This window comes from Puma concolor, chromosome A1, assembly GCF_028749965.1.
Source record: "Puma concolor isolate L17-30 chromosome A1, mPumCon1.1.hap2, whole genome shotgun sequence".
NCBI lineage: Eukaryota > Metazoa > Chordata > Mammalia > Carnivora > Felidae > Puma > Puma concolor.
The window spans coordinates 102,101,812-102,124,511 of NC_141667.1; the positions used below are offsets into that span (position 1 = coordinate 102,101,812).

General features: G+C 39.9%; 1 protein-coding gene across 2 annotated transcripts in view; it reads right to left on the minus strand.

Annotated features, from left to right (window-relative positions):
- Positions 1-658: 658 nt before the first annotated feature.
- Positions 659-22,700, minus strand: part of ARHGEF28 (Rho guanine nucleotide exchange factor 28) — a 311,363-nt gene continuing 289,321 nt past the window's right edge. For both annotated transcript variants that reach the window (XM_086699008.1, XM_025924359.2), the window contains one exon: positions 659-993. In XM_086699008.1, the coding sequence (XP_086555134.1) occupies positions 830-993 (164 nt within the window). In that variant the 3' untranslated portion in view covers positions 659-829. The remainder of the gene's footprint in view (positions 994-22,700) is intronic.

The following is a 22,700-nucleotide window of genomic DNA, read 5'->3' on the forward strand; positions in this document are numbered from 1 at the left end:
GTCCTTCCATGGAGTGGTAATTGTTCTTGCTCTCAGGGCCTGAGGACACAGGGCCAACCGTGAGAAGCACCGTGAACCTGAGCTTCACTATTTACATCAAAATGGACCGGCTAGGTCTCTGCCTCAAGGCCCTTTTGAAGGACGGTGAGGAACCTTGGCTTGAAAAACAACCCGCATCACGACCAAGAAAGTGAGTCTGCAAAGCATGTGGCCCAGACTGTGTCCACTGCAGAGTGGTTGCCCGGTTGGAGCAGGTCCCCCCCAGACAGGACATGTTGGTGACATGGTGACTGTAACAGATCACCACTAGGACCCGCCCCTGTGACTCCCCAGAGAGAAATTAGCGCGTGAAAACCAGCCAAGAAAGGGACTTTCCCACATCCGCCTCTGCCTTTGGGGCCACCGAGGCCACTCTCCATCGTCACCTGCTGTGGCTGTGAAAGTCTGCCCATCATGAATATCACTCTTTCCGTCCACATTGCTTCTTCTAGATCTCAAGGAAGGCATTTCAAAAACCAGATGATCCAGCAGAAAATGCAATATGGAATTTTACTCAAGAGTCACAACAACTTTGAAAATATTTCTGCTTATTCAAGTTAATTTCTCCTCCAGAAATCTGAAATTAGGTGTGATAAGTTAATGATTACACAAACAGAACTGCTTTCAATAATTTATTTGGACCCATGCCCAAAAACTGAACTTGCATGAAATATTAAATATTACTCTTACAGCAATTTAGACACATTCACACGAACATCAGGAAATGAAAAAAAAAAACATCTCCACCAAATGCCAGTGTTGTGTTTTGCTCGGAAAAATAATAACACAATTAGAGGTAAACAATGTTTTCTTCAGCGTCATCTCCAGTCTCCTGGTCTTGTCCAGTCAATGTCTGAAGATTTAGCTTTGCTTCGGCCGTAAATGTCTGCTGCTGAGAGCCATGTGGATGTGAGTCCTGGGAGGCTGGAAACTCAGTCTGGGAGATGTCCAAATCTGCAACAGACAGACGGCACAGGTCAGGAGGATCCGCTCGAGGCCTCCAAGGCAGGTGACACTGTAACTCAGAGCTCTCTAAGCCTGGGACATGCAGTGCCCATATATTCAGCCACAGAGAGAACCCGAGAGTCCAAGGAGAAAGGGACAAAATGCAATCACATCAAATGACTTAATCAATGTATCGTCAAGATGTGGCTGGGTGTGCGTTCAAATGTCTCCTATGGCTAAAAATAACCCTGACCAAATAAACCTAAGGGAGGGTCAAAGTGAATAAAGACTTGTCACCATTTGTGGGCAGATAAAACACTGCTACTGTGGAACGTTTATTTATTTTTTTTGGGACAGAGAGAGACAGAGCATGAATGGGGGAGGGGCAGAGAGAGAGGGAGACACAGAATCGGAAACAGGCTCCAGGCTCCGAGCCATCAGCCCAGAGCCCGACGCGGGGCTCGAACTCACGGACCGCGAGATCGTGACCTGGCTGAAGTCGGACGCTTAACCGACTGCGCCACCCAGGCGCCCCTGCCCACTTATGTTTTAAAAACAGGTTCAAGGTCTTAGAAATACGGTATATACCCTAGCTATGGGCGATGAACTATATTTGCATCTGCACAGCCCCTCCCCTCAGAATATCTCAAAGTCAAGAACTGACCTCAAGACTCAAATAATATAGCTGGGATTTTATTAAGGTGGGCAACGGGTGGCGGAAAAAGGAGTTGAAGGATGGAGGCCGGCCAGCCTCACCATTATGCAAATCTAATTAACACTCTACAAACCACTTAGCTAGAGAAAACTGTTCCCGTATCAAGTACGGCTGGGTTCTTTTTTCTGGTTACCTAGCAACAGCAGGGCATCGTCTATTTCCCCTTTTTCTGCTAAAAACCCTCTAGTACACGGTGTAAGGGAAGGCAAAGAGGGGTTCCTACTTGAAGAAAAGAAAGGCTGTCGCTGCAAACCATTTTCTCTTCCTTTGTTCTACCGACCACCCTTCCTGAGGCTCACTTATACGGCAAAGTCACAAATGACCGGCTTCGGTCAGCGCAAAAGGCGGAGTATGCGTGGAAACCCAGGCGAGAAAGATGGATAGCCTGAAGCCCACCCGCTCCTTCTTCAGTCATCAACGAGAGGTCATTATAAACATTGCCACATTTGACTCCAAGACTCTATTATTTAGATGGGTACCCATAACTGGTAGGATTCTAATGACAAAAATGCTTGTGGCTCCTGCCCTCCTGCCAACGACCTTTAGCTGGTAGGGAAGACAGGAAGCAAGACCCAGCGGGAAGAGTAAAACGTCCTCACGCTGCTCTGTCTTCAGGGACGTGGGACACTTGGCTACGTGTCCGTTCATCACTTCTTCCGGTAAGAGGCAGGCCCACTGGAAGAGGGGCAGCCAGAGCCCCAGAAAATAAACACAAGTCACCTGGAGGAGCTGACGTGTGCCTGTGAAGCTGAGGGGGACCCCGGGGAGAGGGGAGGGGAAGAAGAGGTCAGGCTGTACTCCATAGCTCTGCTCCAAGCTTAGGCCTGCCCGGCCTCTAGATGCCCGTGGGGCCCAAAGAAGAAAATTCTTTTACATTTGCGTGACTTGATTTTACTAACCCTGATTCCAAATCCTGTACCTCGAATACTCGAACTCACTAACTACTGAGCACGCGACTAGTGAAGATGCTTCTAAGTACCCCCGTGCAAAGCGTGACTTCTGGGCACAAGAAGTTTTCCAGGTCTGATACAGCCATCACTCTTTTAAGCCTCAAAATGTTGTAACCCACAGTTTACAGTTTGGGAAACGAAGGCTCAGGCTACTTAAATTCCTTGCCCCACATCACGCAATTAAGAACTAATCTAGATTTGAACTCAGGGGACCACTGCCACTTGCACATCCGATCAAGAGTCTCAGGATTCCCATTTCTTATGGTGATGGAAATGGCTTGACCATCTTTGTTACATTAAGAGACTTTGAATGTTTAATACTTATCCTCCCTAAGTACCACATTTTGAAGAATCACTTAGCAAAAAAGAAATTAAGAACGAGAGAGACATTCCAAGCTCCAAAAAACGGATACAATGATTATTATAAAATTGGGAACCTCCTTCATTTAATCAGGTAAACACCACAAACCGTCCTGCCCCCGCAATGATTTCTCTATTAGGGCAACACAGATCAACCTAGAATGCTCTCTGCTCTTTTATCACATTGGGAGACAAAGTATGCTTGCCTGTGGTCACAACACACGTTCAGGCTTTTGACTCCTTTCCCCAGGCATTGAATGAATAAAGCCATTTAACCTCTAAAAAAAAAAAATATTCTCAGTTACGCTACTCATGTTTAGCATTACACAACCTAACACATATACACCTCAAAACTTGCATCTATCAGATGCTCGTAGATTAAAGAACAGTTCATGTAAGCCACTGTATTCCTGCCCCCTTGCCAACAGAAGGTCCAGCCAGGGTACAAGAAATACCACATGGAGAAGGAACAACCATGCATTGAATGAGGTGGTTGGGAGGTGATTGCGGACAAACGTGACAATGCCCGGCACAATGCAAGCCCTTAATCTCAGTAAGTTTCCTTCCCCTGGGGGTGTGAGACGTGTAGCAAAGAATCCAAAATACTGGTGGTGAGTCTAGGGATCTGGGAAGTCCTCTTAATGGTTTCAGGAGAAGGCTTAAGAACAGCCAAAGAACCAAACGTATATCAGAATTCTTTTAAACTGTAGGCTCTAGCTCAGGAACAGAGATCCAAGAATAAAGAGGGAGGGGGGGAGGTTAGTTTTTAATTGGTGTGTGTGTGTGTATGTGTATGTATGTGTGTGCGTAAGGGAGTATAGACATTTAATGACAACTTTTTCAGATAAAAATAAAAATACAGAGGAACATCTCTAGGTGAAAAATAGCTTGCTGGACCCTAAAGTGACAGGCCCATGTTGGCATCCTAGATGTATTCATGGAGGTTGTTGTGGATGTATGTCACCTGAAGGTGAACTCAATTTCCTTTTCATTTTCTCCTTGATTTCCGCCTGAACTATTTAGGCAAGGTCAGGCAACCCATCTTTGAAACTGGAAACTGTTCCATGATTTCTGATTTTATGATTCCATTTCAACCCTGAAAGAGCACCAGCACAGCAACTGTATCCTTCTCAAGGTCAGCCACCTTTTTCCACACTTTTTACCCTAGAGAATATGATCATTACGGAATCTTAAACTGAAAAAACATTTGTTACAATAAAACTTCACTGGTTCAGAAAGCGGAATTCTTGAGGAATAAAAATCACCCAATTTTGTGATCAAAATCCCTATAAACTGCTGAACATAAAAATAGGATACCTGGTTTTTTAATAAGCAAAGAAATATTAATTTAGTGGAATCCTAATTTGGTCGACTAAAAAGCAAATGCTATTATAATGAAACAAAACTTCAGACTACAAGGAACCTTTCCATCTAGTGTCTCAGTACAACTTTCCCTGTCCATTGACATAAAAGATGCAATTTGATCTTTACCATACTTGTGGAAACTAAACAGAATGACCATGACTAACCTTAAGATAAAGACGAAGAAGTGGAAACACATCGAATCCCCATAGCCTGGCTAAACATAGTAGAGAAATAAAATCTTCGTGCAGGGTTTTCTTCTACCTAACTGAAAATTTTCACACCAAACAACTTCACCCTTAACAAGAAATTTCCATAGGTCCAATGTGGGGTCTAAGTCCACCTGCTAATGAAGTTTTAAAAAATTCCAAGTACCCACATTTTGGAGTGGGGGGCAAAAAGCACCCGTGCTACCAAGCGATATGCCCCACACCACACACTGATACGTATCCACAGACAGTTGCCTAAATCTCCCTGTTTTCAGCCCTTAGTTGCAACCTGTTGGCGGACGTTTACACTGACCATTTTCACACTTCTCACCTGCTGTTGGAATTTTAGACAATCAGGAAAGAGAATCTGGGGTGTAGGATGACTTACAACTATAGAAATCAGCTCCTGAAAAGCTGATACTAGTAGGATGCAAAATGAGCCTTCCTTCCGTCGGCTCACCATCATTCTTCTTCTGAGCCAACTGGATAAGTGGTTCTTTTCTATAAACTCAAAGTGTACCATGCGACCATGTGCCATATTAAAAAGGAACGAAGCGCCTCCTAACCCAAGAGTTAAATAAACCACAAGGTAAATCGTAACCTTGGGCAAGTCATTTCTGTTTGGGCTTCAGTTCATGAAGGACATGACTGAAATCACCTTTCTGGCCTCTTGAACTTCTACTGTATGAGAATTTATACATTTGGACTTTGGCTTAGCGCTTCACCAAATAATATTCTGAGGGAACAACAAATGGATGTGTTTTTAAACTGCTTTATGCTCAAGAAATACAAATGTATTACCTTAAGTTGCATCTAAGATAATGTTTTTAAGGTAATTTCCAGACCTATGCCCCACCCTTCTACCTTCATTCTTCTCAACACCACCTATCTGACTGAGCCAACATAGAGTCTTCAACGGACAGTATTTGGAAAACTACCTATTGAGAAGATAATGTTTACAGTCAAAACCTGCACGCAATCTTCCCTTCAAAGAACAGCAGACTTAAGAGTAACTTGTCAGGAAGAAAAAGTCTGTGACACGTCAAAAGGAGTTGTCTATCATGTTTAAATAATTAGTGTAATATTTGCCTTTTCTGGATTTTCTGAATAGAAAAGCATCTTAAATTATGATAATGTTTAAGCTTCATTTAAATTTAAAAGCACCAGTATAACTTTCATCATAAATATCAACTGGGGACATCTAGAATTTAACTCAACGTATGGCCAATGGCCAGGCACCCAGCACCCAGTGCTACAAAAAGCACACTGAGTCGACTGTCGGGATCATTGATGATGCCTTGCTCAGGCCTCTGTGTCTCATCCCATTCCATTCTCCCAAACAAAACTCACAACACAGAGCTTCGTGTCTTCTGGGCCTTGGCTCTGTTCTTGTTTATTTTAATGAAGTGTTCTGACTTGTGCTTCTGATTACTACATCCCTTACGCATGTTCCTAAAATCAAAATTCACACTTTCCTAGAATAACTCCACCTCAAAAAAATTTTTGATTAATGTTCCAAGTCTGCAGAATAAGTTGTAGTCCCTGTTTAATGATTGATTCATGCTTACACTGTGAAACATTGAAAAAATCGTTTCCTGATGGCATTACTGGTGATCACTATTTTTTCTCAGGAGCGTTAATACACGGCATTTTTCTTCTAATGGAAAACATTTCTTGTACAGAACTTGAGGTATCTTCAGAGCAAAGGAAAATTGGTCTATGTCACTAATTGTGCTCGACTCTATTTTCCATAGTGAGGCACAAGCAGCATGTGAACCTCTGGCATGAAAACGAACCCGGCGTTGGCATCTGAAACCAACAGTCTCCATTAGTGTTAGGATTCCTTACTACTCCTCATCTACAGTAATGCACCTGAACTAAAATAACAGAAATGTGCTCTGGGGGTCCGTGTACATGAAGAAATTTATAACATATAAAAGCAAATAGTTATAATTTTTTAAATTGTAACTGTTATAGCTGGACTTTATTGTCTTATCAGTAATTAACATTTGAATCACCTGGAGTTATGTAGGTAACATTGACAAGAAACAGAACAACTGAAGCAACCGATACAATGAAGACGAGATTAACACAAGACATGGTATGATGAACCAAGTCTATTATATGAACTTTGATTTGCTCTCGCTCTCCGTTCTCCCCATAAGGTGCCAACGTTATGGACTCACGACCTTAACGTTAGCAAGCCCCATGAGAGGATGGGGCAAGTGCTTCTGCCTTCCTCTCTTCTTTAGGATGCGTTTCAAAGTGTTTCTTTAAACAAGATACTAACAGGTATTAATGACAGAAGAATAAATACAGTGGTCAAGGAAGCTGATGAAACTGTGGGCAAATCAAGTTTCTTAACAGATTCCTCAGACCTTTAATCGGCTCACCTGTATCATAAATCTCTGAGGGGGGAAAAGAGTATGTGGCACCCTCCAAACTGAGGGGGACTTTTCTCACAGTGTGCTTGGTACGTTCCACATAATGTATTTGGGGAACTGGTACCGTAAAAAAAAGGCAAATCTATTATACATTAAGAAAGAAACAACAAATGACCAAGATGTCAGAATAGGTCAGGGGCAGGAAGTTGAAAATAAGTGAGGTTTTCCAAATTCAGAAACTCTTAACCTTGTACGTGATGTCCTTCTGGTGGACACGGGCAATTATCGACAGTGGCTGCTCAGTTATTAGGAGAAAAGCAGATGGAGAGCTATGTAGTGGATGGATCAAGCTGACAATATCTGAACCCACAGATCAAATATAATATCATAAAAAGATAAACAGACATGGTTGGCCTCGTGATAGGATGCAACAGGAAATGTATAACATGGACAATAGAGGAAACATATAATCCGATCTGTGAAGATTCTTCAGGTCAAAAAAGCCTCTATCTAGTCAAACACCAAACACCTATCCCAACTACCCAGGTTACAGAAAACACGGGGGGAAGAATAATACGTTAAATAACACTATAGGAAAGCAAGCAGAAAAATTTAGAATGTAGGACATTTTAAAAAAATGATTTTCTTCCAGGAAATAAATGTCTTTTCAAAAAAAAAAACAACACTGTCTTTTCAAATAATTATAAGACTTAAAAAAGGGGGGGGGGCAGGAGAAATTTAGATTAAAAGAGATCTAAGAGATATACAAGCCAAATACAATATATGAAATTATTTGGATCAAACAAACCAAGGGGAAAAAGTTGAGACAGAGAAATTCATGTACTGACAGTATGGTTTCAAGTATAAAGTTTTTTAGGTGTACTAAAGATAATGTGGTGATGCTTAAAAAAAAAAAAAAACACTTCTTGCCTTTTAAAGAAAGATACTCAAGTATTTTGAAATGAAATCATAGGATATCCTGGATTTGCTTTAAGATAACCCAGTGTGAGAGAGAGATAAGAGCACTGATGAACCAGGATTGGCTTGTCTGTGTGTTGGTCATCATTAGAGCTGAGAACTCATTAAACAATTCTACTTTTGTATACATTTGAAATGTTCCATGGTATATTTTTTAAAGTGCATAGCCTCACATATATTTGGACTATAAAATTATAAAGGGTTCTCTGTTATTCCAACAGCGTAGCTCCTATACATCTGAAAAAAAAAAAAATGGAACACTGTGGCAATAAATTAGGGGCCGCCTCTGGATGCTGAATGTGTTTACATCAATTTTAATGCAACTGTATGACAAGTCATTGGCAAGTGTGTACGTATGGGTTTTTATCTATTTAGAAAGATACACAATTTGGGGCGCCTGGGTGGCGCAGTCGGTTAAGCGTCCGACTTCAGCCAGGTCACGATCTCGCGGTCCGGGAGTTCGAGCCCCGCGTCGGGCTCTGGGCTGATGGCTCGGAGCCTGGAGCCTGTTTCCGATTCTGTGTCTCCCTCTCTCTCTGCCCCTCCCCCGTTCATGCTCTGTCTCTCTCTGTCCCAAAAATAAATAAACGTTGAAAAAAAAAATTAAAAAAAAAAAAAGATACACAATTTATATGACTCTGTTTCATAAAATAAATTAGGTTCATTTGAGTTTATAGCTACCTATAAGATATGATACAGATTCAAATATGTCCCTTTGCTTTTGCCTAGAAAATTTAACATCTCCCAGGTGAACCATAGTCAGAAAAGATCTTTTATACCCTGGGTGTATTTGTTGATGGCAAAGAATTGGTAAGTTTCTCTTGTAATTTAGATTCATTCCTATTCTTCAGCCTTTTGAGTTTACTAAAACTAAGATGTAACATTTAAGAAATGGAAGGTAATACATTTAGTCTGACAATATCAAAGTTGATTTCAGTTTATAATAATAGTAGGTATAAAAACATATTGCCAAAGGAATTAGTGAATACCTGATACAAAAAATTTATCTACTCAAGGGCGCCTGGGTGGCGCAGTCTGTTAAGCGTCCGACTTCAGCCACGTCACGATCTTGCGGTCCGTGAGTTCGAGCCCCGCGTCAGGCTCTGGGCTGATGGCTCAGAGCCTGGAGCCTGTTTCCGATTCTGTGTCTCCCTCTCTCTCTGCCCCTCCCCCGTTCATGCTCTGTCTCTCTCTGTCCCAAAAATAAATAAACGTTGAAAAAAAAATTAAAAAAAAAAATTTATCTACTCAAAGTCCTGATAATCACCAGTTTCGAATGCTTATGTGTTGAAAGTACCTTAAATTTTCAGTTAGCCTAACCCTTGCCTTCTCAGCAGAATCAAATGGATGTAGTCAAGATAGAATTGCATTACAGGGCTTCTGTCTTTAAGCCACTAACATTAGTTGACTTTGAGTGAAACATTCAACTCAATTCTCACGGCAATACACAATGGTAGGTATACTATGGAATATGAAAGGGAGAGCCTAATGCAAACACAGACACAAGCCTAACTTAAAAAAACAGAACTCAAGAATACAGGAAGCTCAAGAAAATCTCTAATATCTTCAAAGAAATATTTAAAAGACATTCAACTACAAAGCAAGATTCCATAAAATATCAACTATAAGAGAAAAAGGAAAATCTCTTGAAATTAAAAATATGCTAGCTGAATTAAAAAAAAAAAAAAGTCAATGGACTAGTAGGAGGTTAAGGATAAGAAAATCTCCCAGAAAGGAAAACAAAAACATTAAGAAATGGGAATAGAAGTGGGGGCAGGGGCGGAATAAGCAGGAAAATCAGAGGACCCAAGAGGTCCAACTATGAACGAGAAACAGTTCCAATAAGATAATAATGATGAGAAGATTTTTTTAAAGAAAATTTCCCACAATCAAAGAAAATGTCTCAAGTAACCAGTAAGAATGGTTTTAACAAAAGACCACATGAAGACATATAATACAATTCATCCAACAAGGGATAAAGAAAGAACTGCAAAGGCTTCCAAAATTGAGAACAGGTCACAAAGAATTAGAAATAAGAATGACATCAGACTTCTCAACAGAAACCCTAAGAAGCAAAATAATCAAACCGTTCAAAATTCTGAAGGAGAATAAATTATTTTTTGAGAAAGAGAGAGGGTGCAAGGGAGAGGGGCAGAGGGAGGGAGAAGAGAATCTTAAGAAGGTTCCACATTCAGCACAGAGTCTGACACGGGGCTCTATGCAGGCCTCGAGCTCAAGACCATGAGATCATGATCCGAGCTGAAATCAAGAGTCAGACACTTTACCGACTGAGCCATGGAGGTGCCCCTGAAGGAGAATGATTTTTGATCTGGAATTCTAAGCCTAAATATATTACAAAAACCAAGTATAAAAGCAAAAATAAATGATGTGAAAAATACATTTCAAGTTAGTTATTTGGAAAAAAATGTGCTTTCATTACGGCTTTTCTTGGGAACATTTGGAGGCAAGATCCACCACATAAAGGAATAGGTCATAAAAGATAAAAAATGAGACTGAGCACACGGGATCTGTCACAGGAGGAGTATGAAGGGTGACACCTATATAGCAGGCATGGAACAACAAGGGCTTATTGGAAAAGGAGGACAGAGGATCCTGGAAGGGAAACTTCAAGGACAGAAAATGAAGCAGATAGATATCGGACGTGTTGAGTGTGTGGAAACTTATATTGGTCAGTTACTGAGAGGTACACAAGCTATGGAGGAAAACATAGTTGGGAGGTAGGAAAAAAGAAAGCAAATGAAGAAGATATATGGTTAAAGACTCAGTAAAATAGAATAGTCAAAAACAACATTATTTTAAGTAGCTTCTGCACATATGGTTGATTTTTCTCCATCCTGAAAGACCTTAGCTCTGTCACAAATGTCCTTTTGCAATCTTAAAGTATCTACATATAACTATAAATATGATTTTTCCTACAACTATTTCTCAAAGTTAAAACCATATTGAACCATTTGAAAACAATCAATTTGCCTGCGTAAGTAATACTGAACACCTGAAATTCCAAAATCTGTTGTTAGAAAAACACCTTTAAAAATAGTCACTTCACCAAAGAGGAAACCTAAATGGCAAATAAATACAAAAAAGACACTAAATCTCACGAGTAATTAGGGAAGTACAAATTCTAAGAATGGGAGTTTCCATTTCATACCCATGAGATTGGCAAAATTTAGAAACCTAACAATACTGAGTGTTGGGGAAGTTCTGGAGAAACTGGAAATCTCATATATAGATGCTGATAATTGAATTATTTAACTTTAGAGAGAAATAATACCCAGCAAAACCAAAGACATCGCCATCACTTTTAGGTGTTATCATGTAAATAAACTCTCATTCATATACACAAGGGGAATGCATAAAAGGATATTTACTGAGAATCATTTGTAGGAGTAAAAAAACTGGAAACATCCTAACTGTTCACTAGTAACAAATAAGCTGGCATTTATTCTATAAGGGAATAGTATACAGCAGTTTAAAATGAACTATTTGAACTACATGTATGAATATGCACATTGAGTGGAAAAAAAATAGTTGCAAAAAGACAAACATTATATAGAATATAAAAACAAAAATATATATTTATGCATACAGGTATGTAGCAAGAACATAAAAACATACTATAGAAATGACATGCACCAATTATAGAATTATAGAAATGATATGCACCAATTATAGAATATTGTTTAAATGGGGAAAAAAAGGGAAAATAAGGGGAGGGACGCTATATTGAATATTCTAAAAAAAAAAAGGCAAAGAAATGTCTGAAGCAAATATGGCAACAGGTTAACATTTGTTAAATGCATGCCTGATACATATTTTTTTCTTTACTTTTCTGTAAGTTTGAATTTTCCATAGTTAAAACTTTTATATTAAAAATGCATTAAAATACACAGCAACCAAGTATAATATGTGGTCTTATATTATTATATATTATATTATATAATATATATTATATTATTATAATATTTGGATTGAGTCAAAAAAATCAAACTAGAAAGAGTACACACACTCACACACACACAATTGGAAATTTAAACACTGACTATATGTTGGTACTATGGAATTTTTGTTCAATTTTTCCCTTGGTGTGATAATAGTTTTAAAAAGAGAGCCCTATCTCTTAGAGATAAATACTGAAATGTTATGCATCAATAAATACGTACACATGATTTTTAAATACTGCTTCAAAATAATACTGGGCGTGTTGGGGTTAAGTGTCTGGGTGAAACACAATTGGCCAGAAGTTCCTAAGTTTTTCAAGTTGATCATGGTAACTAAGTGGTTGTCATACTCCTGTTTAATTATGTACATGTTTGAAATTGTCCACAATATGTTTAGATAGGCAAAAAAACAAAAACAAAAACAAAACATCAAGCTCAATTTTTAAATCAAAATTAAGATCATCAAATCCTGGAGTCCCTGTTAAGAAGCAGGTACAACTTTTCTAAGAGTGCACTGAATCAAATGACATGTAGGTCTCCAACTCAGGGATAGGTCAGTATTTTCATGACACTGAATCCCTCTGAAAGACAGACCAGGGGCTCCTAAGAACTATGCCAATTAGGCTGACTTTCTGGAAACTGCCTGCTTCAGGACCCTACCCACTGTGAAAGAGAAGAAGTGAGTTCACTTTATTGCCAGGTGAATAAGGCAGAATTTTAACGCTGCATTTACTACTTACTGACTCACTCAAGGGAAAAGCATCTGTTAAAATTCTTAAGCATACAAGATCCAGTGTATTTCTTTAAACCAGAAGCAGGCAATTAAATACATCCAAGCTAACTAGTTCTAACTACTTCTGAATAATCACATTATTGGACTTCAAAAAAAATTGTTGTCCAATTCTTCAAAGGTCTACAAATGAGTGTATTTTTTTTCTTGATCAACTACAAAATTACATGATGTCAAACAACTAACATGCCTTTTCTGTTCTGAGAAATTGGTATTTACAGTTTTCATAGCAACACAATTTTTTTTTCTTTTTAGAAATGAGAAACATTATTTTTGTAAGTCTTATTTGTTTGAAGTAACATTTGCCAAGAAACCAAACTCCAAAATATATTTTCCAACTGTAGCTCTGAGTTTATGCCACTCAAAAATGATTATAATTTTAAAAGCACAACATAATATATAGAAAAAAATGTTTTGTTCAAGGCAGATTTTCACACCCTTGGCATTCTTTTCACATTTATGTTTGTTATCAGAGTAAAGATAACTGCATTACATTTCTGGAAATTAAACTTAAAATGTTTTTAGAAATTGTATGGTTTGAAAAGAAGGCAGTTTGCAGAACAGAGACAAAATAAGGATTTTACCAAAACAGCAATCAAAAGAAAACACACATATCACAGGATTCACTGCTCTCCTCCTTGGAGCCATCTCCCTCTAAAGAAAATTGTTTTTAAATTTTCTTATGGATACTAATGTCATAAGAAGCTGCTCTTGCTGTTAATACTTGTCCTGTTGACATATGACCTGTGACTAACACTGGGCCTAAAGAAAGCCAATTTCCGGGGCACCTGGGTGGCTCAGTCGGTTAAGCGGCTGACTTCGGCTCAGGTCACGATCTCGCGGTCTGTGAGTTCGAGCCCCGCGTCGGGCTCTGTGCTGACAGCTCAGAGCCTGGAGCCTGTTTCAGATTCTGCGTCTCCCTCTCTCTCTGACCCTCCCCCATACATGCTCTGTCTCTCTCTGTCTCAAAAATAAATAAACGTTAAAATTAAAAAAAAAAAAAAAGAAAAGAAAGCCAATTTCCCTTTCAGTATCTACCAGGTGACATGTATCCCCAAGCTGGCACTAGATCTCCCTCCTTCTGGATAGACCTCTTTCTTCCCTAAACAACTCGTCTCAAGAAGAAGCCATAGCATGACATGAAACTTCTTTCACGGAATCAGCCACCAAGAGCAAGGATCATGAAGGGCAGCCTCAGTTGGTCCCTGAGTGACCAGCAGCCCTCATTCCTTACAGACATCTGAGGACCACTGAGTACGGTATCCTGAGAAAGCCCGTGCCCACACAGTTGAAAGCCATTCAGGGCCGGATGAATATAGTCCACAGCTCTACACCCCTTCACAGACCCTCCAGACAGTGAGCTTCCAGGTTCGGTGGGTAGGACAACTTCAGGGACGATACAAGGACGAAGTGAGCCTTGAAGGCCGACCAGGATGTCAACAGGGAGAGACGGCCCTGTGTGGAGGTATTCCAGCTGGAATTGGCAAGTCTCGCAAAGGGGAGAAAATGCTAGATGCTATAAAAAAGGAAAGTTGTCAAGCTTGGCTGAACCATGAGTTTGCGCAGGTGAGTTGAGGTGGGGGATGCGATGAAAGAGTAGCCTGTGGAGGGTCTTGGAGGGAAGGGTTAGGAGTTCTTACCTGAGAAACAAGCATGGCAGCCACAGTGACCGGGACCCTTCTATGATTGCCTATCAATCTACATCCTCGGCTTCACCTGCACATCCTATATGTGTTGCTATCCTACAAGGAGGGGTAGCTCCAGGAGCAGAGTGAGAAGGGAACTATATTCCCCTATGTTTGCCTGCCTGGAAGGAAACCACATTTAAGACCATCAGGTTCCATTCCTTTAATGGGCATTTTTTTTTTTTTTTTTTTTTTTTTGGTCAATTAGTAGAGAGTATATCAGAATGAAACTGGTTTGAGCTTCTTTTCCATTTGCTCTTCACTGAGGGCTTAGTGTATGCTCTGCACTGGGCTGGACATAAGGGAAACCTAGCTGAATAAGACCTCAACTCCACAGTCAACAAGTTTATAGTCCGTATAATCACTTTGAAAATGTTTTTAGTTTCTTAAAATTGAAACAGGCACCTACTCCAGAAATAATTCTACTCCTAGGTATTTACGCAAGAGGAATGAAAACATAATTCACACACACACACAAAGCCCTGTACAGGAATGTTCAGAGCGGCTTTATTCATAATAGCCAAAAATGAGAAATAAGCCAGGTGTCCATCAACAGAAGAATGGGTAACTGTGGTAAATCCATCAAGGCAAGATTCCTCAGGAATAAAAGGGGATGAACCACAGATTCATGCAAGGTCATAGATGCATCTCAAAAGCATGCTGAATGAAAAGAACTGAACACAAGAAGGCACACAGCATCTGATTCCATTCCATTCTATAATAAGCAAAATTAACCTATGATGATGAAAAGCAGAGGAGTGGTTGCTTCGGGAGGGTAGGGATTGGTTGGACAGGGGTAGAAGGGAGCTTTCTGGATTGATGGAAATATTCTGCGCCTTGATATTCTTTCCACAAAATTAATTGAATAGACTTAATATCTGGGCATTTCACTGTATGTAAGTTATAACTCAAACAAAATAAACCATATAAAGCATCATCTAGTCTAAAGGGAAAACACGTATGAAATATGGTACAAAGGAGGAAAAGGGTGCATTGGACACACAACGTTATACACGAGAGGTTCCTAACTCAGACTAAGAGGGTCTGGAAAGGCATCTAGAACTAAGTGACCCTGGAGCTAAGTCTTGAAAGGTGAGCAAGAGTTAGCCAGGTTGGAAGAAAAGGGTAGAAGAGAAGATATTCCTGACAGAGGAAGTAGATGCACAAAAAATAGGAGGGCCCTGGCCTTTCACATAACAAGGAGAACTTCTGACCGCTGTACCACCGTGGGGAAAGGATGCAGTAGGAGAGGCGGCTGAGAGGTTCAAAGCCAGATCAGACCTCCAGGCCCAAACACATAGCCTCCCGTGCTCCTTCAGGGAGGACCGCCTTTCAACACACGGATCCTTTGGAAACACCCAAGGAAGAGAACCCAAAAAATCTCTAAGAGGACTGGACACAAACCCTTAACCACAGGCTCAAGTGCTGACCTGGGGGCTACACAAAGCTCTATCTTAAATCCATGCTGGATTCGGTTTTCAAAAGACAACCCATGTGGTAAATCATGCTGGGATATGCCATTTGGATTTCAACTGTTCCCAAGGGAGAAAAAATGTATTTGAAGGGTGCGCCCCGGGCAATGCATTTATTTCAACATCCACTTACATCAGTGTTTCTTCCAGTATATTTAAAGGAATAGTAGCCCTGCCAGACACTAGGCCCCAGAGGAGGATGCTGTGGTTAACTGCCAAGGTTTGCGAAGCGCCACCTTTGGAGATCCATGAGCACGATAAAAGTTTTGAAAAGGTTGGAGAGTCCCCAAGCCAGCATTTCCCAATATTATTATTATGAGAACCGCCTATCTAGTAACACCTAGTAACAGCCAGTAGATTATGCGACATGTTTTGAGATGGGTCTTCTTAGCTCAAAACCCAAATGAGATGAAGTCTTTCAGGCCACCAAAGCAACCACCTGGAAGGAGTACAGTGGCTCAAGTCTTCCTAAGGATTTGTAGCTTAACACAAGCTATGTATACTGAGCACCTCCAAAGTTCCAGGTATTTTATGCTTTGTCTTATGTAATCCTCTACCAAGGACAAAGCAGATACTATCAGAAGTCCAATTTTATATATAAGGAAACAAACATATCAAGTTAACTACTTGCTTAAAATTTCATAGGTAATAAATGACAGATCTAGAATATGAACTGAGGCGTAATTTCCAACCCTTCTCTGTCTTAACCACTATGCCAGTCAGTCATCTCCACTGTCCAATATTAGTCAACAACATTGCCTCGTGCATTCATTTGTTCGTGTATTCATTCAAATCCCTCACTTAAAAATGAGGCACTGATTAAGTGATTAACTCAGGTAAAGTTCATTACATAAGAAAATACATGTTCAGTCTATTTTTCCTGAAACTTGGTTTAGGAGGCGGGAGATGGTGGATCCTTTATCTTCTACTATCTTCAAAAGTGAGTTTGAGAAACAGGAGAATATTCTATCACCTACTTTTATCTCAGGAACATATCTGGCCTTGGTCATTCTGGCCCAAAATGGTATTGCCAGGCAGGTTTCAACTCTTTTCTGGGTCAGTGTTGATTCAGTCATTTAATCAAGCCCTTCAGGAAACACATTTTCTGGAACTTTCCTGAACCATACATTCCCAAAGTGGGCCAATGGATTCTCCAAAAACAAAACAAAACAAAACAAAACACAACTTGCAGATAATCTAAAAAAACTAAAAATCCCCAATACTATCACCTAAAGTATTATAAATTTATAGAAGGCCTATAAGTTTGTTTGAGAAAATATTTTAATTGTGGGGGAGTGTGACTCAATCCTAAGTAGTAGGTAAGAGATTGACTCTGACAAACATATCTGCAATATTTATCTATTAATATATCTGTATCTCTTATCTGACAAGCATAAAGGGAAAATATTTCAATTTACTAGCAATACCATTTGCAAAAATCCTTCCATACTCTTACCAGGAAGAATGACAACTTCTCAGAGGAGAGGAATTTTAATGTGGTTTTTCCCAATACTTCCTTTGCTCTCAGGCTCACACAGTTCAGTTTAATGCTTTCTCCATTGATTAAAGCATCTCAGGGCAGCGGAGGCTCACAAAAGATGAATTTAGTACCTGATATTTAACAATGCATTACCCTCAGGCTATTTGATCAGCTTGAAATAACTAAAAAAAAAAAAAATCCTTTTTAAATATGTGAAGACAGTTCAGTGGTGTACCCTAAAGGCAAGCTAACAGCCACCCCCCAGCCCTGACTCCCAGGATTGCCGCACTCTCCTTTCAAGGGCTCTGGGAGTTGAGCCTGCAGTCCCCAGAGAGAGACATCAGGGTACGACTGCACTTTTTCACACTGGAGCTTGGATGCAAAATGTGGCCTCATTACTACATGCCGACTAACAGACCATCACATTTTGGCCAAAATGTTTGTTACGTTCTCTCCATCCCGTCTCTGTGCCAAGGAAGAGGCGTTTGCATATGCAAAACTTTGGGAGCGTATTTTAGAGCTCATGCTGAACAGAAGCGTCAAGCATCTAAAAATAGAGGATGAGCTCTACTTGCCAATCTGGATAATTTCACAAATAATCAAACATAGTATAGCTTTGGGAGGAATAAATTTGTCAAGAGTCAGAAGTTTAACCTACTCATGGGAAGTAATACAGCTCTGAAAACTTCGGTTTCTTAAAAGAGGGTTCAATTTTAATCAGATGGGATATACATTAAGCTTCCATATTCTTGTTATAAGAACATCCGCAAAACAGAACCATATGGAAGCAAGTAAAGACAACACAATATGCATACATCCAAGAGTTCAGGCTTATATAATTTTAAGAATGTTTAATAGTTCCATATTTACTATGCTAAAATAAGAAGAAGAAGAAGAAGAAAAACACCCAGCATAGCTAAGCAGTTAACTGCAAGGGCACATCTGAAATGACAAGAATATAAGCTTAAGATCCTAAACATGCAGATTCCAGAAGCTTCTGGCAAAGTCAAGTATGTCAAGTCTCTGACTTGTAATATCACACCATCCCATCTTCTGCCATCTGCCTCTAGCAAATGTCAGCGTATTCCCAGGATGGAAACATGCGTCCTTCCTGAATCATTCCTACAAAGACTTCAAAAATACGGCCTACTGCAGTTGAACGTTATTGCCTTGAATTCATAGCCTCCTTCAGTAATTCAGAAGAATCCAGAATTCCCTCATCTAAAAGACTAGTGTCTAAAGTGAATGAGGCAAACACTTACAGACTCCTGTACTGACAGTCCAGTTAGGGCCAAACCATCTTTGAGAAGCGGGAACTATAGGAACTCACCACCTACAAGAAAGTACTGAGGCTTGCAAGGACACGTCAGAAAACACAACGTTAAAATCACCTCCCCATTTGGGGCTTTTCATGAAGAGGTCTTTGAGCTTGCAATTTCTGTTTTCTGTCGCTGGTGGATTTATGAGACTCTCAGAGTGCAATGCCCTTATTGCAGTGTTACAACATTCTGTGTGATTAATTGATTGCAAATCATTGCACAGGGTGCCAAGATCACTGGTAGGAAGCAGGTCATTAAATAAAATTAAAACTCTGCCAATGTTTTGCTTGTAAACGTTACTTCCAAAGCCTTACAGCACCATTTCTTACAAAATGGCCTCAATTCACCAGAGAAGCAGAGTGTCCTATATTTTTGGCCGATGATCCAAATATTCTGTATTTAATCCAAACATCCAGCATGTTATGTTTTAGGAAGAAAAAGCTGGAGCGTAATGAAATTTGCACAAAGAGAGCTATGGAAAAGAGTCATCACGAAAATAATTAAATTTTGCACAGCCTTACTGTGAAATTGTTCGGTGAAAGGCCCAGAGTCCTGCCCTGCATAACTGGAAACTTTGTAAGATTACATTTTTCCTTAGGTAAATCTTCAAACCAAGCATTAACATTTCAAATTAAATTGAATTAATCTCTCATCCAGAAAGAGAATGGATACTCTGGCCCCTTATCCAAGGAAACTCAACAGTGATTTATCATGGCAAATTAACATCTCCAGAGATCAAAACTCGGGCCCAGGCTTTTTTTTTTTTTTTTTGTATTATTATTATCTGGCTCAAATCTATGCAAAACAACAGGACAAGATGTCCCCTTTCAGCCAGCTATGTCTGGGAATTGACCATTTGAGAAAATACGGTGCCTTTCAGTTTGGACTAAAGCAAAGGGATATATTTCTTAAGATGCCACCACACTTAATTTTAAGATTGTAATGATAAATATGTGATCTTTCAGGCAATATTTTAAGTCAGACAAGCAGAAAGTCATGCCAGAGAAATTGGATCCCATTCTAGGAGTAAATTTAACTAAGCAAATACTATTTGTTTTGTCTGGGGAAATACACTGGACTGTTAAATAGGATTTAGCAAAACAAAAAGCGTTTAAGAAAGTATTTCGCTGATGTTGAGCTAACTGCCCATGTTTCATTTACTGGTGTTTGAGCTACTTTATGGTTAAAAAAGAAATACCCCAATGAACAGATAGGCTAAGTTACTGATAAAATAGTTAAATGCTAAACTGTTTCTGTGCCACCTTCCTAAACGACAGCAAGGATTCATTTCTACTTGTTTAGAATAAATTAAAGCATTTTACGAAGAATACATTTTCACTTTTTCAATTTTCATTTGCTACCCAAGGCTGGATGGGACTATACATAATGTTCTAAACGGAAAAAAAAACCTCACATAAAAAGATGCTCTAGAGTTGTACAATCTGTTAAATAGGACTGTACATCAGTAAACAAATTCATTTCAACATTAATAAGGAAGAAAAGTTGATAACTGTTAAAGTTTGTTGCCTAGAATCCAAGTCATGTATTAAAGGCAAGAAGCAAGCATACAGTTGTCCTGACATCTAATATACACCCGTCTTACACGTTTTGAAGCTCAGTGCATCCAGTTAGCTGGCCAGATACTCAACTGTCTTTTCTCAACCTCTTCCAATGTCTCAGTAGAGTCCAGCTGGGTGGCTCAAGCTCACAGTCTCCATCACTTCTGCTACAGAGTACGGGTCTTAACTCCTTCATTCAGGTCGTAAATATTTATCCAATGTTCATTATATGCCAAACCGTGTGCTTGGTGCTTCTGATAGAGCATTTAACAAAGGAAACACAGGGGCGCCTGGGTGGCGCAGTCACTTAAGCGTCCGGCTTCAGCCAGGTCACGATCTCGCGGTCCGTGAGTTCGAGCCCCGCGTCAGGCTCTGGGCTGATAGCTCAGAGCCTGTTTCCGATTCTGTGTCTCCCTCTCTCTCTGCCCCTCCCCCGTTCATGCTCTGTCTCTCTCTGTCCCAAAAATAAATAAACGTTGAAAAAAAAAATTAAAAAAAAAAAACAAAGGAGACACATGTAGTTCCCCAACCCCATGAAGCTCATTCTATACTGGAGCAGACAGACATTATATTATTACACATGTAATTAATTCAAATTATGATGAGTGCTAATAAGAGGTACTTCCTGGTAATTCTGAACCTTGATTTTTATCAGTTTATCCAGGACTAATAAGAACAAGTTGATTCAGAGTAACCAAACTCAAAAGGAGATTAAGATCATACGCCAAAGCCCTATTTTTAAATTTTAAAGTGAGGAATGATTCAAACCAAAATACTGTTGGCCGTTCTCAACACTTCTTTCTAGTAGAAAAACCTACTCAGGGAACTCAAGTACAAGATTTCCGGGGCACATACTGACATGATGCAACCAATTAGGGTTGGATATTCTGTAGCTATGGCAGCTCTGTATCCCAAGTGGAGATTTTTCAGTCTTGTTGCCAGAGTTATTTCTTTCAGTTGGTTCTGGAAACACAGCTGACTGATGTAAATTCCTCCTCTACAGAAAAGAACAAAGGGAAGCTAAATGCTTTGCTGTTGAGACTACCTCGCAGGACAGTTCTGGTGACATGTAACAAACACCTCCTCTCAGACCGATACAGAAACACGGTTACCCTTAATAAGTGATTTCCATTCTGAGTTTTAAAAAAGTTCCCCAATTTAGGTCTTTTTTGTTCACAATCTAAATCTTACTGGGGGGCGCCTGGGTGGCTCAGTTGGTTCAGCATCTGACTTTTTTTTTTTTTTTTTTTTTAATGCTTATTCATTTTTGAAATGGGAGAGAAGGTTAGAGAGAGGGAGACAGAGGATCTGAAGCAGGCTCTGCACTGACAGCAGGGAGCCCAATGCAGGGCTCAAACTCACAAACCATGAGATCATGATCTGAGCCGAAGTCAGACGCTTAGCTGACTGAGCCACCCGGGCACCCCAAGTATCGGACTCTTGATTTTGGATTAGGTTATGATCCCAGTATTATGGGATTAAGCCCTGTGTTGGGCTTCATGCTGAGCATAGAGTGTGCTTCAGATTCTCCCTCTCCCTCTCTCCCCTCTCCCTTCTGCCCCTCTTCCTCAGTCGCACTTGCTCTCTAAAAAACAAAAAACAAAACAAAAACAATTATGGGGCACCTGGGCAGGTCAGTCAGTTAAGCGGCCGACTTCAGCTCAGGTCATGATCTCACGGTTTGTGAGTTTGAGCCCCATGTCGGGCTCTGCACTGAATAGACTCTAAAAACTGAATAGACATTAAAAAAAATTTTAATTAAAAAAAATAAAGAAAAACAAATAAATCTTACTGTCTTTAGCGACATTTAGGAAACAGCACACCAGCCCTGAATCACAATCAGAACTATTTCCAGAAGGTAGGAAGGAAGCACATACTCTTCAGATCCCAAGACATGCCACGCCTTTTTTTCCCCTTTAGTTCTGTTAACACGTCCTTTCAATTTGTACAGATGGGAAACGAAGGCTTAGAAATCATGTAACCATAGGAATGAGAGTTAGTGTTTCAGCTGAGGTTCTTGAACATCATGCCCAGCACACCAGGGAAAGGGTACAGGCTGGCTGCTTTGCAATCACCTAAGGAGAATTTAGATACACCAATGTGTAGCCTCACCCATGTCCTACCAAATGAGAATCTTTGAACAGAGGAATTCATACTTTTATTTCATTTTTTCAGAAACCATGAGGCACAGTCAGCTATAGTAACCATGGTTCCAGCAACCAATCCCACCTATGACACCTTACTTCTCTAAATGTAGCCTCATAGTTAGAGGATAGCCCTCCATGACATAATCACAGGAATGTGGATCTGAGGTCAGGACGGTAGGGGGCTGCGGGAGTCTCTCCAAGTTTTAAGCCACCAGCCTTAAACTCCAACCGTTCAACTCTATTTTTCTAAATTCATCTTTTCACAGAGACTCAACAAAAAGTAACAGACAAAAGTCACCTTATTTGAAAAACAGCGACATTAACTGTCACAAGACTGCTGTAAAGAA